Genomic DNA, 19,200 nt, shown 5'->3' with positions numbered 1-19,200 from the left:
TTTCACGGACCTTCCCCTTCTTCTCCCTTCTCCTCGCACCTCCTCTACACTTCTGATGCGATAGGGACGGTGCAATGACAATGATGGAGGGTGAAAGGAATTCACAAGAGTGAAAGAGGAGCTTTGACACACTGAGGATCATGTGGATACATCTAGAGGCTGCACACTTGAGTAGATCAACTCATCTCACTCTAAGATCCAAGAAATCACGGAAGTGATCCGTGCACAAGTTCTTCGTTTAATTGTTTTAATGATGCCATTACGCTTACATTGTGAATCTTCTGCTACGTGGAATCCTCTTATTCATCCAGATCAAGGCCTCTAGAACCCAAAGTTTACTAAATAATTTCAATGAGAATTTTATCTCCAATAACAGGATTGTACCAAGATACAAGATAAGGCTATCACAAGTGAGATCAAGCAAGGGAATATGATGTGACACCATTTTATCCTTTCTAGAAATGGGTTTTTTCATGATGGATGTGGAACACTGACTGGTCCAAACATTAAATGCTTATAACTTATAATTTTAATTTATTTTACCTTTCCACAATAGTTAATTATTTATTTCTCTCTAATAGCTCAAAATATGTGGTCATTACCACAAGAAGCAACCTTGATAGGGGACCATCGCGCAAACTTCGGTAATTGAATCTTATTTTCCTTGTATTTTCATTTTCCTGTTTGAATCATATTGGGCCACCGTGTTTTGGGCCTTGTCCGTCATCTCCTTTTGTCTCCACGCTGATGTGCATTAAGGGGAAACATCGTCTCGCGACGGTTTTCCCCTATGTTGGCCCCTTGGGCATCCTCCCTCCCTATATAAAGGGATGGCCTACCCAAGGAATGGCTAGAGATTGTCTTTGAAAATTGAAAGGTACTTTTTTTTAGAGTTCTAGTTTTTCCCTCCAAGATAGTCATAGATAGAGTTTTCGGCCAGAAGTCCAGACAAGAACGTGATCCTCGCTGCATGCGCTAGTTTCACCATGACGACGTCATTCCATGGAAGAACCACCGTCGACGAGTCTTCATTCTTTTGATTTCCTGGAATCATTCAAGAATTGGATTCTTGAATCGGACAACCGACCAAGAACCACATTCTTGATACCCTTCATCGTCGCCGCCACCAGCGTCGCTATTGTCGCCGCTGCCGCTGCTGCCATCACTATGCTGCCGGCACCGTCACTATCGCTCTGTGCCCACACTTCCGCGCCATGCTCGCCTGCAGCCCATGCGCCCGCGCCCCGTGCGGCCGCTCCTGCGCGTCTGTGCCCCCACGCCTCGTGCGTCCGCACCCGCGCGTCCACACCCTACGCGTCCGTGCCCCGCGCGCCTATGCCCAGCGCTGCCGCCGCTGCCGCCTCTACGCCCATGCTCCCACATGCCCGCTTCCTCTCGCCCACAACCCGCGCATCTGCGCCCTGTGCGATCGTTCCTACGCGTCCGCGCCCCTGCGCCTCACGCGTCTGTGCCCTGCACGCCTGCCCTCCCACGCGCTCGTGCCCTGCACCGCTTTTCTGCACCTATGCCCTTTGCGCCAGCACTCGCCGTGCTTGCGTCTTCCGAGCCGGTGCCCCTAGTGTCCGCGCCCCTTGAGCCTCGTCACCAGTCATCACGCCCAACAGGTTCTATTGTTTCCCCTCCCATTTCAGTATTATTATTCTCTATAGTGCCCTCTTCCACTATCAGTTCTTCACCGTCAAAAAAAAAAAATGACACATTGGATAGCCGCTTTTGTCGAGGGATAGATCCACTTTCTTGTGGTTACGGCTAGATCATTTGATAAAGGGAGTTATGGACGCCTTTGGGTCATTGACCCCTCGCGTTGTAGGTACTTAGTGATTCTCACGGGTCATTGGGAGTTTGGACATGACGATCCTCGTCCCGAAGGTCAAGTGAACAGTAGTTCTAAATCAGCAAACCTGCATCTATCTTCTCGTTTAGAGTGATTTCTTAAAATGGCATTCATCATTTTTCGTGCATTTCATCTCGTCTCTGTGTTGTAACACATGCCGCTGGATCCCGGCCGACTATGTGTTACATCAAACCTTGTCAATGACATTAAGAATGTAGGTTCAAAAGGAGGGAATCGAGGGACTTTGCTATAATTTTTCATCTCATGATGGTGATGGATATTATGTGGCTGTCAAGCCAATCACACTACCATGTTTATTTAAGTTCATTGAATAAAATATTTACGTTCAATATTATTCTGTATGATGTTTATAATGAAGTCCATGAATGCGTGCAATGACTTAGTGAGTTATGATGAGATCATAATACAGTGATCACTAGTCTTTAAGGATGTATTCTAAATATTCATATTCGATCGATAGTCGAGACAAACATCGAATTATCCAGATAGAATAGCACTAGCTGATCCTACTTATACGATAAGTATAGCTGATCTTGTAGCTATTAGTGTGGCGACACTAAGCACAGATAGTGGGTTCTCTTTGGAGAAAGGGTTCACTGAATTGATCCGTATGAATCCCTGAATGGTATTATACCTAAACGTCAATCAGGTTGATTCAAGTCACGGTTGTATAAGTGATCCAATGACCTGAGACACCATGGACATCTCGTGAGTAAACGACTACATTTTGATTATGACTTACAATCCTCTAATCAAGGGATTCAAATAAGTTATAGATCGGATGTAGTAAGAATCTTACAGTGATGATTGAGTGGTCAAGATGGGATCGTCTACCCTCGGTATATGAGGAGATTGCCTCATGGAAAAAAACACAGAAAAATCCCTGGCAAGGGTAGTGAGGATATTGGAGAAGGCGTTCTCCAATGATCCCCGTTACACATCAGTACTAATCAAATGACATATTAGAGTTTGATGATAAACCATATCATAAGCCATTCAAGAGTCTGACGCGGATGATGGATTATACATATACGGTAACTGATGATAGTAAAAGTTCCTTGAGAGAGTTCAAGACTACTTGGTATCTTCTAGAGCACGAGGTGTAGCTTGGCACCCCATGGGCTGGAAACTTAGCATATCTATTGGGTTAAATCGATCCTTATTTAATTTATCTATATGTTGATACAGTTAATTAATAAGGTTGGCCAATAAATGTTATTAGTCACTAAAGTTATTAACTATAATGATACATAGGCCTAGGGGGTCACACACAGAAGGTCATAAGGGCATTGGTGGATATAAACTACTTTGTAGGGTTTTTGAGAAAAACCTTAAGTGAAATATAAAGAGGGAAAGGGGTCTCATTTTAAGCACCCATGCAAGCCTGATTTAAGTGCCCCTCCCTTTCTTCATTCACTAGATCAATACTCAACCAAGGAGAGAGTCTGCAAGGAGAGTTGAAGAACAAGAGGTGGAGATCCAAGTCCTGAGTGATCACATGGATAGTTCTTGAGGTCGGAAGTGTGAACGGCTTTGGAATGATCTCAAAGCAAGCATGTCAAGGGTGGAATAAGTTCCCCAAAAAGGTACATTCAATGTTGATTTTAAAGATCTATTATGAATTGATTGACATGCTTCTACATCCATGGAAAGGTGTTTTCCATGGATGAACCGAGGCACATAACCCAACAGATGGGTGGTACAAAAGCAAGTTCCCATAAATGTGTATTTTATCATATTTAAATAATTTGGAAATTATCTTTGTAAGGGCAGAGACCATTGTAAGCACTTATATCATAATACCTCAATTATGAGTGTATCATATATATGGCACACCCCATCACAACTTTAAGGAGGCTATTAAAATGGGTCCAATCAGCGGGATCAGGCAGCCTCTATTATTGTTCATAGTTGTTTAAGTATAGCAGACTGTGAATGAGGAGCTGCAGAAATGGTTTCCAATATGATTTGTCATTAGTTATTTATAAATTTCTATCATTATTAGTGGGCCAAGAAATCGGGAATGGTAACAGAGGCAGATTGCACTTGTGTGGCACACCATTTTACTAAGTCACTAGATGAATTAAATTTAAAAAGTCTGTAACCTTTTAAAATAAGTGTCTTTTGAATGATTGAGGAAAAATGTAAGTATTAATATAAGATGATATCACTGGTAAACCAAGTAGTTTGTAGCAAATAACATGGTAACTTTGATAAAGATGGATATTCAAGATGGTTTCCATCTAATCGAGTGTTTCCCAAAAAGTAACAAATAGTGGGACAGTACATTGCTGAAAAATATAACTTATTTATTTTTAATGAATGAAAAACATTAAAAAAATAACTACATAAATTCTAAATGATGAATTTTAGGGCCTCAAATAACTACATTCCTTATAAACAATGCCATCATAAGTATGAACAAAGCCATCATAAGTAATGCTAATCCTGAGACTGAATTAGCCCTATAACCTTTGTGGGAACGTTTTGAGGCATAATGTAAGAGGAATGGATACGGGTCTAAAATTCATTGTAGTGGCCCCGATGTGAAATACATTATTTAATGTAATTTTTTTTTTATTAGTAGCCCCAATGAGATTCAGCAACTGAGAAAGTGCATACATTGCTCCTTTTTTCTTTTAGAGAAGGAATATCACATATCATGTTGCATTCTTTTTGGAGAATTGGAGGTGCATCTCCCAGTTGTTTCACATGCCACAAATAATGATTCGTGGTGAGTTTGAAGTCCAGAAATCAACACAAAATATTCATGAATTCAAAAGATTGTGTGCCATATTGCAATCTGACACATGGATCAACAACGAGAGAGAAATTTCTAGTGATCTAGAAGGATTTTTGGATTAGATTTTAAGAGCATCTTCAACTCTGTATCCTCTATCCATACCCTATGATCTATAAATATGATCCTATATCAACATTTCATCTTGAAATTTCTGCTTGTTTAGTAGACTGAGTGAAATAAAGTCATTTTCACATCCTTCAAATTTTCTTGGTGTTGGTCATTGATAGAAGTAAGCAAGTGAAAGAGAAGTGGAGGGGCTCTCACACTGTCAAAATTATCTTGATCCTGGCATAATATAAGGACCTATAGTGAGTCTTTTTGCACTTACTTCGTCATCTTCTTATTGGCATCATGCATCCCCTCACATCAATTCATCCATATCCATCTCGTTCATAACATTAATGCACTAATTCATTCACATCTAATTTATCCATCATCCTCATTTTCTGCACCCTCTAATATTTTCATCTGTGTACAGTATGTATTCCATATTACTATCGTTAACTATCATATATCTCATCTCATCATAATTATAAAATCTTTTCATCCCTAATTAAAATCTAATCAGGTGTTTAATCCATAATGTATGTTCTATGTGGAGATGACCCTGCTCATCTGTAGTGCATAGTTTTTATTGATTTACAGAAGTAACATCAACAATTAAATACCCAAAATTTTAGTTCATCAATAGGTCATAATCAAAATACAAGTCTCCATTCACAAGGTGTCTTTGGCGTCTCAGGTCTAAGAACTACATACAGAACTGTGACAAGAATCAAACTGATTTACATTTAACATATTACCATTCACGGATTCATATGGATCAATTTATTGAACTCTTTCCCCAAAGAAATCCTAAGATATGCCCTTAGGATCTGCGCACAAATGACTCTAAGATTGGTTGTACTCATCATTTGAGCGAGATTAGACAGTGTTATTCTTTCCTGATATTTTATGTCATCCTCAAGTACTCTTCCAATTATAATATTTATAACACACGTTTAAAGACTAGTTGATCTCTATTTTGTGGCATCATGATGAACTCATTAACATCATTGTATGATTGTATGTCCATTATATCAGTACCATGTATTAAAGAATAGTTAACGAGACATGGAATGGACAACATGCTTCCCAGTCACATTGTATTCATTATTGCCTACCCAAAAAAACTAGAACTAGTTTTATGGGGTCATTTTTGGAAGAATTTCCCATTGAGTTGAACGCCTCCAAATTTACTAGGGCTCACAAGCTAGAGCAGTCAATCCACAAAAGTTTTGACTTGCCAGCATCATATATGCATGTGTATGTTTCAAAAAAATAGTGGTGCTTTGGCGTAAGAGCTGGTGAATCAGTGTTGTTAAGGTTCTATTCATGTTTTCTATATTTCTTAGTGTATTCATTGATCTGAAATTACATTGTGTCCTCTCCTTGGACCATGTACTGTTTACCTTATTCAGGGACCCTAATGTTTCAAAATCCAGCTTCTTAAGATTCTAATTTATTATGTACTAACACTTTATGAGGACTACCAAATTATACCATTTATGTATCACTATGAAAAGCAGACAGATGCGTTGAACATTGTTTTCGGGGAGCTGGGCTGAAGGAAAGGGAGCTCCTAGCTAACCCAGCTTCAAAACAAGAGAGATTTTCGGGTCTGGGAATTCTTACGACTCTCCAGAACCTGTTTTTAATATTCTGATCTTTTTCTCCAAATATTCTCTATTACTCATACATATAACATAATCTAGTGCAATGAATTAATTTTTGTATCTCTTCTCATGACCTATGCACAATATATTATTATCTCTACAAAGTACCATATTTAATATTATATTAATATCTCTCTTTTAACTCATTCCTCTAACGCCATGTATTATATTCTATCCTCTTATCATGCTTTTACATTAATTAATATGCAATCACCTGCTCATGTGAACCAAAGTACAATCTATGCACTTATCAACTTAATATTTCATTTTCTTGTTATTCTTATTTTCTACTCTAGCTATCAATCCATCGAGAAATGATCTTACTCATTACCTATAAGATAAAAGTGGAACCAATTACAGTGACAAATTAACAGACCTACTGCCGCCTCATATTGGTCTGATGAATAATCTCAGTTCATGGCCGTTCTCCTTCGTCTACTCATATCTCTGTTCTCTCTCTATCACTAGTCTTTTCGACCTTTCTATGACTCCATTTGTATTCTACTTTTCTTCACATTAAAATCAATCTGATTGAAGCTGTCGATTTACATCTATCGGGCATGTTCCATCAGAATCCCACAAAATAAGAGAAATGCATAGATATAGATTAAATAAATCACCCCATCACATTATAATGAAAAATAAAAGGGTGTGCATGGTTTTCGAGTGAGATTAAGTTAAGAAATCAGGTATAGTTAACATTCATAAGATCAAACAAAATGGCATAAAAAATCAGAAAATCATGGGATGGTGTAAGAAAACCTTATCGTTGTCGTTGGCATGGCCCCACCAAATTGATTGAACTGCCAATATCTGATCTACGCTGTCGCTTTAGCTCTTTATGCTGTTACCCAGAATTGAGAGCCTCCAGCTGCTTCATGAGTTCCTGGAGATCATCTAAATTCTGGCTCTGCCCCTCCAACGCGTCTGGCTCGAGGTAGCCGTCCGCGCTCGGAAGTTCTCTCATGAGACCTTGAGGGAGCATATCTGCCATGCAGAAAGTAATTTTTAAAAAATTTATTTTATGGCACTTTTATCCCCAACATAGATCATGATTCCGAAGACATGTCAGTGGCTTTTATATGGTTTTTCATCTTATTAATGACACTCTTTCCTCCCAAAAAATTTTAAAAGCATAACCATTTTTTGTCGTAAGTCGTTGAGATAATTTCTCGACTTGTGTATATCATCCTTGGGCAGGGACCATGCTAATCCTCTCGCTATCGCTCCAATTTTATTGGATGTTCCCGAAGGAACATCCTGAAACAGTCAGTTATATTATTTATTCCGTGAGAATTTCTTAAAAAATTTCAGGTCTAAGTTCTTCCGCTTAAAAGAACTGTGTTTCAGTGAGGGATTAATATAAATTTTAGAAGCAGAGGCAATGAGCTAGTGGGTGGTTGAAAGATAACCTGAATTATTGGAATGGCTCGGCTGTCCAGCGTCACTGTCATCAACGACACTGCAACAATAAGGACACAATCTATCATTATTATTGACAAAAAAATCTTCGTTAGAGAAATATTAATACAGTTTAAATTAATGAAGGGAGAAAGCAAGTGAGAGAAATACCTAATTTCCCATTCATTGTCAGCATGAATAGGGCCTGTGTCTTTTGAGGCTTCAGCTTCCATCTTTGCCTTAAGAGCGGCTTCTCTGGCAGGTTTAACAAGGAGATACTTTCTCTGCAGATGAATTAATCCACAGTCTCCTAAGTAGTAATTTATCATGATTGTCTATTCATATAGAAATATATATATATATATATATATAGAGAGAGAGAGAGAGAGAGATTAACCTGCTGTTCAAGGCATGCTGCATTCGAACATTGAGGGTTCGGTTTCATATCCATAGTAGGAAAGAAGTCCTGCAGAGAATTATATCCCTAAAAAAGAAAAAAAGGTTAGGCAACAGCCAAAAAATTTCTCCCCTGATGCTGAAAAGCATTCCTTCAGAACCTTATCTAAATGCCTTGACCTACCATCGTTTTCCGTAAGATCAAGGTTCCAACATATAAAATCTTGTCTTCAGATATTTATCCATTTTTTTTGAAAGATCAATTTTCAATTATTAATGAAATGAATTTAGGGTTAGAACTTGTTTTTGTCTTCAGGTAGTTCAAGCAAAGGTTCTGTATCAATGATGATTATGATGATGAAAATTCATCATCATACCCATCATCATCCTTTGGCAGATGGTGAAGACAAATCATCATCATTATCCATTGGCTGATGACAAATCATTATTCCCATTTGTCCAAGCTAAAAAATTGTTGACAATGAAGATGATGAAATTTGGGAATGACGATAACAACGAGTTATCACCAGTAAAGATGACGAGTGGATGATTCATCATTGACGTTGTCGTCCAGTTTCCAATTTTGACATCCTTCACATTGGCCATGACAAATTCTTCATCGTCATCAACGATGGTGCATGTTGATCTGAGTATTACATGTCTTTATTTTCTCTCTCTTGTTAGCCCATTAAGGGCCCTCTCTAGTCAGCCCATTAGGGCTTCCTATAAAACCCTGTAATCTCTTTCATTTACTATCAAGAATTGTTCTTTTCTTGTTTACAGTGCACATTATGGATTTGTCATTGTCTACTGAACCCTAGTTCAAGCCGATCAAAAGAACTGAAGTTAAATAATGTTTGAGGTAGACCCATAAGAGTTTCTAGCAAAAAGTGTCGGATAAACTGAAGAGATTTCTTAGAACATCAATCAAGTTGAACTTAGGGTTCTAAGCAAAAGCCGCATTGCATTATAATCAATAAGATTTGGTTATTATTTAGAACAATGAGAGACAAAAATAAGGTTGGAGGAGAGGACAAAGGATGATCCTTACCAAATATGGCGATACTTTTCCGAATTTCAGTAAGTACTTCAGCGCATTTTGAACCAAAAGACCAGCAACAACCCCCTAAGGAAAGTGCAGAAAATAAACTAAGTGAAACAGAGATGTGGCAGTGAATAGCTCTCTCATCTAGAGTGACGAGAGCAAGTTAATAAAGAGAGCAAAAATCAGAACTTTCAGAATTAAAAATTGCTGAAAGGAAAATGTATGCCCTCCTGGATGCATCAAATTGTCCCTACATTCCAAATTTAATTATGAGAATATTTTTCTTTTCTTATACATCCCCTCTCCCCCAAACCTTTAACATCACTGATGAGACTATAATGACAATCAATATGAAAAAAGTGCAAACTAAAGGTCAAAATTTGTGGCATTGATGGTTAAAACCCAAATAATATGAACCTCATAAAGAGTTCTTTCTTAGTCCATCAGTAAAATAGACAAATTCCTAATACTGACAACAAAACAGATCTTTTGACGTCCAAGATCAGTTCATAAAAATTTAGCAATCCTACATTTGTCCTAGATCAGTTCATAAGGGAACACTTTATTTCTGAATTAATATCTGAAAATTCACAAAAATGAAATTATTGTCGGCGAACAAGGCATAAATAATCACAGTAAAGAAACCTTGAGAAAAAAATACAAGACGTAAAACTGCTAACCATGGTTGTTGGTAAAGAAGCAGCGCAAACCCCTTCTCTTTTGAGAGTCCTCTCATCCACTCCAGACGCAACAACCTGGAAGGCAGATCATAATTCATAAGCAAAACATACATATCAGATATGCTGAGAATACACGTCTAAGACTATTATTTTTACAAAAACACCTGAATGTTACATGGCTGCCTAAGGATATTTTTCCTTATTGCTATTTTTATAATAAGTGTATAAGGATCCAACAATACTAACAGTTGATCCAATGCATTGATAAATAAGGGCATTTTTTCCCCAGGAGCAACTGCGTTTTTTTCCCTCTCTCTACTTCATTCCTTCTCTCATGTTCTCACAGCTTGACGGTGGCAATTAATTTGCGAAAACTCCATCACTCAGAGAAGGTCCTGGGTCGATCCCAAACATACATGTTTTCCAACAAATAACATCCATCACAGCAATAATACAGTAGTTGGAATAATCCTATAAATGGTTGAGGCCATAATTTCCCGATAAGAATCTTGATTGAGATTCCTTCAGAGGAATTGATAGAGGTGGGATAGATGGATCAACTGTGGATGGCCCTCTGAATGGCCAAGGGAAATGGAACGAGACGTTTAAGGAGATGATGATGGTTAACCCACAGAACTTCAATTCAGCTTTTATTGCTGTTTTCCTAAGGGAAAAGCTACATCTATTTATAAAGAAATTCTCCCCGTCCTAGTGGGTAAATGGCAGAAGTACCCTTCACTGGGGTTGGGGTTCATATCAATTTGATGATATATTGCTTCCCAGGACTTGACCGACACAATTTGATGATATGATATATTATTGCTGTGATGGATGTTATTTGTGGATCTACAAAAGTCTGACTACAACTAAGACCATTCATGGTGTGGCCAGAAGTGACCTCTTTAACAATGAGTTGTAAGTTCATGCAGGGACAGATACACTGCGGAAAAGCCTTCATTTAGAAAGTGGGATATATCTATTAATAAGAGAAACTACCATGATGGGAAAAGACCAAAAGACTCCTAATGAGTTGCAAGTTTGCACAGGGACAGATGCATTGTGGAAAAGTATTTATTTAGAAAGTGGGCTACATCTATTAATAAGAGAAACCACCATAATGGAAAAAGACCAAAAGACTCCTCGAGGGTAAAATGATAGAAATACCCTTAACAGGAGTTGGGACTCATATCCATTGGACAATGTTTACCTTGCTACGACTTTACAGACCCAACGGCCATATTAGCTCTAAGTTTACATGAATATTAGTACATTCAGGACAAGCATCCAAATAATGGATCCAGACGTTCTGAGGAGAGGCATACCAGAGGAGGAGCGCATGCAAAACATGCAGTCTCCCCGGGAATAAGCAACTGCACGTGGCCTGAAACAGCATCTTCAGAGACCCCTGGAAACAAAAAATTTCAAACAGACATTTTCAGTTCGTTGTCCGATATAAACCTAGCACGTGCTTTCTTGTTTTATTTGAAGTCCTTGAAAACAGATGGATCGGGAGTCTAAAAACGCTTCGTTGATGAAAAACTTATCAAATGATATTTATATTAATTAAATGATCCTGCAGATTGTAGTTTTGACTGAGTGACAGGCCTAATCTGCTTACTATAAAAAGAGTCTTAAAGAGCAGGTATATTCAACCTGGGATTAATATTTAAGGCATTCGCGTTCCAGTGCTCTATGATAAATTTACATGAGTTGAAAATTTATGAATCCAATGTTGACCCCTCCTCTTAGTTCTATGAAGTAGCCAAGAGAATATGTGCAAATAACACAGTAATTAGACAATATTTTAATCCGTGGAAAAATACAAAAGTAACAAAACTTTGAATTTGAAAAAAACATTGAATGCGAAAAAAATAAGATAAATCTGGTCCTGCATAAACCAAATAGTGTTTCGAAAAAAATATATTCTTTTACTGAATATTCGAAAGCAATAAGACGAAGAATTTTTTAGTTCCTTGACAAATGAAAAAGATAAAAATTTCACTAATATGCCCAAGTCAAGCTCTGTCAGCCAGACTCAAAATAAAATAGCTTTATTGAGGCCATGAGACAGTTATTTACTTATTTTCTTGTGAGCTTCAAGAATAAATATCTAGCTAGAATGCCTAACTATTTTTCATAAATTCCCACCCAAAGTATTATTTGCAATCCTGACCATGTGGCCATCCAAAATTCCGTTCTACTGACCAAATCAGCCGAGTCAATCAAAAAAAGATGATAACCAGACGTCTGATTTCTGATTTTGGAGGAAATTTAGTCTTTCAAAAATGCCAGTACAAGAAAAATGATGATAAGAGAAAAATCATACTTCTTTGATCAATTACCAGAATAAAGGGGGGAAAAGAAAAAACGAGCAGAATATAGCTTCTCTTACCAGATTCCATCCATGTCTGGCCTAGTTCATTGCATGCCTGCACGAGAAGAAATTAGCACTCGCATCGTTAGTCATATGATTCTTTTGTGGCTGCCAAAGAAATTCTCTTTATCTCATGCATAGATGAACCTGTTCTGACAAATTAAATAATAATAAATTTACTGATTTAAGGACTAGTATTGAAGTACCTGGTTCACAACCATACGGGCTTCGTAATTATCCACACAACTAAGCACAAGGTCCACTCCAGTGCAATGCGCAGATGGTTTCAGACTCTTCCTTGTGAGACTCTCCATAAAAGTATCAAACCCTTTTACTGTAGTGATATTCAAGGAATAGCTCTACCAAAAAAGAAGAGAGAGAGTCAATAATCCCATAAAATGGCGAAAGTCATTAATCTTGGCTATTTTCAAAAGTTTACCTCCAAAATCACATCCGGATTTATATCCGCAAGTGTCTGCACGGCAGCATCTGTCTTTGTCATACCCACCTGAAGTGTGCAAGCGTGAATCAAATGATTATTAATCACTCATAAGACAACAACGAAATTAAAATTGGATTATTTGACACTCACCAAAAGATCTCATTAATAGAGGAACGTAAATTTAATTTAAGGAGGTATCATAGTTCTAATCAATTGAACAAAAGAGTGAAAACACGGCACAAGGAAAGATTTATGCCTGATCTGGACGAAAGAATAATCTGTTCATATTTGCCAGCTCCACTGTATCATAGTCATACAACAAAAGTCGTCCAATGCCACACCTTGTGAGCATCTCAGCGGCCACACTGCCTACGCCACCAATTCCCTGCACCATGTATAAATCAAAAAAGAAAAAATGAAAAAGACCCCAGTATTATTAAAAAATATGACCCGAATGGAAACATATAATGCAGAAAAGAGCATTACAAGAGCCTCTTGCAAGAGGAAATTACCAAAAATACCAATTCAGAGATGAAGACACGATAAAAGCGAGTAACTACGGGTGATGAATTGACTATGTAGGATCTACATCGAAATTTCTAGTATTCAATTTGTCATTAGTCCGATCCTTCGTAGTAACTACCAGTAATAATGGACTGGCAAAATAGATCTGTTTATCATAAAGAGATTTTTTGCAAAAATGGATCTGTTCACCTTAATTGATGTTGGAACAAAGAGATCACAATAAACTTTTGGTAAAGTTTTGTCTTTGTTCGAGTGGGGATTACATTTTTTCTGCATTCAATCCACATTTGCAAGTTTTTTATGCCCCACAGCCATATATATGAATGTTTTTTAATCTCTCTCGAAGATTTAGTTAAGAAACAGTAGGGTCAATCGTTACTAATTCCAGACCATAAAAGACAAGTTAATGAATCGTTTGACAAAAAAAATTGATCAGTTGGATGTGTCCAGAGTTCAATGAAAATTCGTCATTATTCAGGCCAGTCCAATGTCGACGAGTGCTAAATTCCTTGAGGAATGTAACTCGAGGATGATAGATTCACTTCAAACTTTACTTGCATAATATTCCCAGTCTTGCCAAAGGTCGATTGAAAATAATTATTTCCCTCAGGTTTGATATCGTGGGAATTGCCTCTTGACATGCTGTTGCAACTATTATCCTCGGAAAATCAAATTATTTTTTAATTATGAGAAAATATCTCAAAGGAAGTTCATCTCATAGTTCGCCATATGAAAATCATAGCATCATTCAATCGAGCAACATCGCATTTGTAGACGAGGTACCAAATCGCGCGAGCCAAAAAATGCATAGAATTCTAAAAAATATGAAGATATGATTGGAGAAAGGGAACTAACAACTATCGCCACAGAAAATTCACGTATACTTTCGTAGTTCTCCACAATACCCATTCTCTGAAGTGCCATCAGCCTGCTGTAAGGGTTGCTGTCAATGACCTCAGCGCTCATGTCCTGTGTCAAAGAAATTCATTAAATTTTGACCATCAAAGCACAAACGAAGACAGATCATAATTTAATTGCCAAAGCGAACCTTGACTTTGGAACGTCTTGTTGGCGTAGATTTTGAGAGAAACCCTAATCTCTTGACATGCTGTTGCAACTGCAAAATACAACACGCAGAGACTTAGATGATTGAACATTGGACCCTTAACATGCGCATAATTTAGGACAAGAAAACAAGAATCCTACGACCCGAATTACACATGAATTATCCATCAATCGTTCATTACATCTAATTAGAATCACTAAATTACTAGTCAGATACTCATTCTCCGTGCCGAAGACGGGACCAAAGCGACGATATCGAAGAGTACCGGAGACGCTCATCGTCAAAATCATCAATTACAAAATCTAGATCAACAGCCACAGATATCCAAACACGAAATTCTGGCAAGCTCTTCCCTGCTTACACATCGTGAGCCAAAACGACGAAATCACAGAACACAGACCACAATCAGCAGATGCAAAATCTGGATCGATCGTAACAGAAATCCAAACAAGGAATGCTGTAAAGGTCTTCCCAAAGTAGACGTCGGCAACCAAAACAACGAAATCAATCAATGCTGAGCACCATCATGAGATACAAAATCTAGATCGATTGTCCCAGAGTAGACGTCGGCATCCAAAACGACGAAATAAATGAATGCTGAACACAATCATCAGATGCAAAATCTAGATCGATCATGACAGAAATCCAACCAAGAAATACTCTCAAGCTCTTCCCAGAGTAGACGTCTGCTGCTAAAAACACAAAATCAATAAATAATGAGCATAATCATCAGATACAAAATCTAGATCGATCTTGATTCGTGACAGAGATCCAAACAAGAAATGCACTCAAGCTCTTCCCAGAGTAGACGTCGGACGCCAAAACGATGAATTCTGAACAGAATCATCCGATACAAAATCCAGATTAGATCGCAACAGAAATACAAAACGGAAATGCCGTCAAATTCACCTCAGCGAGCGACTCTACAAGACTGATATCATGAAGATCGCGCCGAAGCTGCTCGATCTTCGCCGCCATAGCTTGAATCTCCTCGTCCATCTCTTCCCCGATTCTTTCTCCTCTCTCCCTCCTCGAGACCGCCTTCACAACGCGGGTTTCGCCCCCTTTAAATACCGTTCCGGAGTCCGTTACTCGCCGGCGGTCAACCTTTGACTTCCCGGCCGGCCTCGCTGGCGGCGCCGCCTCTCTGCCCCTCGCATTTTAACGGCCTTTTTTGGGCCTCAAACGGGCCTTATTGGGCCCGGCCCAACTCAATCGGCCACTTGGATACAGCGTTGACTTTGAAATAAACGTTGACGTTGACAGGACGTTGACTCTTCGACCACTAAAGGAAAAAAGTTCATGTGCCGTCAACGTCACGTCAACGTCTACATTAATGATGACGGTTGCTAACTTCCTCAACTTCCATCGACCAGCAAAATATGTAAAATAAAATTTAATTTAATATATGAAAAGTCTCGGCGGCTTATCTTCATTAAGAATTAAACTCATTTGACTCTCCTTATCCGTTCTATTGGAATGAGTAACGGATTGTAAGCCTTCGTGCCTTCTGTCTTGTTCCTTTGCGTCATCGAATGACGTTGATTTGCTCGTCGTTGACGCCATCATCCGTCGTTACTCGTGACAGAATGGCAGATCTTGTGACGGTTGACAGACAGAATCGCCGGCAACTGCGTTGACATTGACGGTGGACATTGGCATTGACAATTGACCATGATGGCATCAAAGTAGATAGGAGTCAACGTCAAAACATCCATAGGTGGGAAGTTCAAGTCAACAATGGGAGATGTAAAATAAAATTTTATCAAAGATTTAAATCTAAATTGAAGGCTCGGAATAGTGTTTGGATGACAGTCTCATTGCTTATTTATGACGGATGGGATGAACTGAACAGGACGCAACGGACTTTCCCTTCAGTCATCCGTCACAGGTCTTGTTGTTTCATTATTTTCCATTGGGTTGGACAGAACGGAATTTGGAACCAACGGCAGAGCAATTAAAAATAGTCAATGGTGATTTATGGCAAACTACCACAGAAATTCATTCTTATCATACACAGATATGATTATCTGAAGCAAGATATCAACACAAACCTCCAGCAGGCTTTGCAGCACATGTTGTGAAGACTGGCAAACTCTTATCGAAGAAATGGAACACCTAAAGTCTGATAATGGTCTAAACTCATCAATACCAAGACTATGACACCAGCTAAAAATCTGAATTTAAATAAAGTATACAGTGGACAATGTCAACATTTGATATTCTTTATTACAGTCAAGACAACCCTTCAGCGTTGGTAACACCTTACCTTAATGAATGACAATATGATCGGCAATCTGTTTTTTGAGTGTAGGTTGAGATTTGTTAAGTTCTTTGTAAGATTGTTGAATTCTTACAAAGCAATTTTAGATTCCTTGGATGATAAGGGTAAGGTATCATTACCCTTCAGGGTGGCTTGAGAGTGAGTAAGATGCTTTTTGAAATCTTACTCTAACTTTAGAATAGTGTTCGCCCATCCCGATACCCGTACCGGATGCCGGTATCGAGACGGATGCTGTATCGGATACTGGAAAAGGAATTTCCGGTATCCTTTTTTTTTATATATCCACATACCGCATATCGGTATCGGATATCAGTTGCTACAGTGCCAATATCCGATATCCATCTCAATGTCGTCATCCGCCTCCGTCGCAGGGGGGAGGATGACGACATCGGATATCGGGTGTGGATATCGGATTTCGATATCCACATCAAAAGGATACTTAAAAATATTATTAACTGATAAATGTTCAACGATTAGAATGGATTAACATGAGCAAGAGAGTAATAGGAGAGCTTTCTGATTGATTACACATCTCGTTTAATATATACAGCCGAATATTTTCAATTTCTTCCATATGGGATAACAGGATTCAGGTTTGGTGTTAAACTCCGAATCCCTTCATCACATATGGAAGAAAATAGAACTTTTGATTTCTATTTATTGGACAATGTGTTATTATGTTAAATGATGAATATATATGAAGGCCTTTAAAATATAACGAGTATAGATTAAAATATTATTGTAGCATTCAATATATAGTCGGGCTAGGGACCCAATTTCGAGGGTTAGAAGTAAATAGTACGCTATGAAGTTCAAGTATAAAATAATGATTGATTTATCATATCGGGGGGACGAATCTAGGGTTAATGCCAATTAAGAAGCTGGACTAATTGTCAAGACACTTAAAAATTGTGTTTTGTTTCTTGTTACGCAATCCTTAACCTTTATTTTATCGAATCCTTGGGTTTAGACATTACTTCGGTGATCTTACTTCTTTGAAAATGGCAGCAACATACGTTTTCTAGGAAAATGATACGAAAAAATCATTCTCCTGTAATACACTTTTGATCGAAATAGTTTTACCTCACCATTCTAACAAGTTTGACCAAGAATTTAATATATACACATAAAATTTTCTAATTTATTTCGTGTGGGATAACGCGATTCTGAGTTTACATTAAACTTCGAATCCTGTTATCCCATATGGAAGAAAATAAAAATTTTGCTCTCTATATATTAACTGAGGTTAAAAATTCATCAAAACCTTACGACGCTGATGTACATAAGTCATTAAATGTTATGAAAAGCTTATTTTTTCCTGTCGATACCGGATATCGATAACCAGATACCAGTTCCGATATCCGGATATCGGATTCGATACCAGTTTCATCCTCAACCCCCCGATATCCAGTATCCATATCCATCTACACCTAAGGACGGCTATCGACTGATATCCAAGATCCGATATCAGACACCGTCCCCGTTTTCTCTCAGATATTGGATATCTGTTGTCCAATATCGGATATCGGACGGATATCAGTTGGGCGAACACTACTTTAGAAGGATTGAGACTTGGATGATAAGTGTAAGGTAGCATTCCCCTTGAGAATGTAGTAGGCAACAGCCCAAAATAGTGTCACATCTTCTGCACAAAATCTGTCTCATGTACCTACATTATTTAGATAGCTATATTTGCATAAGAACATCTACCAAATCGCATTCGAATGAGGCAAAAGCAAAGACACTGTCGTTTAAGTTGAAACTAAGAATTATTTACTTAGTATGTCATTTTGGGATGAATAAGTAAAATATATCAACAAGTTAAATGTTTTGAATCCCACAAATTTGCGTTAGTACCTTCATCCTATGTATCTTCTAAGGGTTTCTTTGTTTTGACGAGAAGAACAAATTTTACATTTTGTAAAAAATTGATGATTATTATATAATTTAGGTAAGTCTTACTTTTGAATTGGTTGATCTTGACATAGTATAATAGGATGATCTCAAGACCTTTAGTAGAGAATATGAACTGATTTCTTTATTATTGGCGTCATGAAGATCATTTGAAAACCATAATGTAACACTACATTATGGAATTAATTCAAACAAAAACATTGATTAATCGCTCTTAAATATAGTATAAAGTGATAATATTTTTAAAAATATTATGCAAGATATATGGAATGGATAATTGGGCTAGGTTGTTGGCCAAGTACGAAGGTGGCTTGAGTTACAAGTCTTAATGTACATACTCTTAAGCCTTATTCTTTTACTAAAATGGGACTAAATCTATCTTCCTTGCATAAACGGGAAACCATCTGCAAAGAAATGGCTAACTGTACCTTTTAATCCTACTTAGACTATTAATTTGCAATAATTAAGTGCATTTCTAATCAACCTAATCTCACGTATTACATCATTAATGCGAGAAAAGCTTCTGAACCTCCCAAAATTACCATTTCCATTTTTTAAAAGCAAGATCCGTTCTTCATCTGAATCTATATCCAACAGAAGACAAAATATCAAATAATATTTTTGAGTCCACCCTTACCTTAAACGGGTTTTCACTATTGATTTGGCATATTTACACATG

General features: G+C 37.9%; 1 protein-coding gene and 1 non-coding gene across 2 annotated transcripts; both read right to left on the bottom strand.

Moving 5' to 3' along the window:
* Positions 1–6,997: 6,997 nt before the first annotated feature.
* LOC144704363 (NAD(P)-binding Rossmann-fold superfamily protein) lies at positions 6,998–15,459 on the bottom strand. The gene is made up of 14 exons (XM_078576774.1): positions 15,233–15,459; positions 14,306–14,374; positions 14,113–14,226; positions 12,989–13,117; positions 12,730–12,798; positions 12,497–12,649; positions 12,309–12,345; positions 11,239–11,321; positions 9,917–9,991; positions 9,243–9,317; positions 8,193–8,279; positions 7,967–8,079; positions 7,807–7,856; positions 6,998–7,381 (listed from the first exon to the last, which is right to left on the bottom strand). Exons 1-14 carry the CDS (start codon positions 15,320–15,322, stop codon positions 7,242–7,244), a joined length of 1,284 nt encoding a protein of 427 aa, XP_078432900.1. The 5' UTR covers positions 15,323–15,459; the 3' UTR covers positions 6,998–7,241.
* On the bottom strand, positions 7,549–7,651 carry LOC144705046 (U6 spliceosomal RNA). Its single transcript, XR_013581953.1, has one exon. It is a non-coding gene; the product is annotated as a U6 spliceosomal RNA (small nuclear RNA).
* Positions 15,460–19,200: the final 3,741 nt, after the last annotated feature.

Source organism: Wolffia australiana, chromosome 6 (assembly GCF_029677425.1).
Source record: "Wolffia australiana isolate 7733 chromosome 6, ASM2967742v1".
Taxonomy (NCBI): Eukaryota; Viridiplantae; Streptophyta; class Magnoliopsida; order Alismatales; family Araceae; genus Wolffia; species Wolffia australiana.
This window is presented reverse-complemented; position numbering and strand designations above follow the sequence as displayed.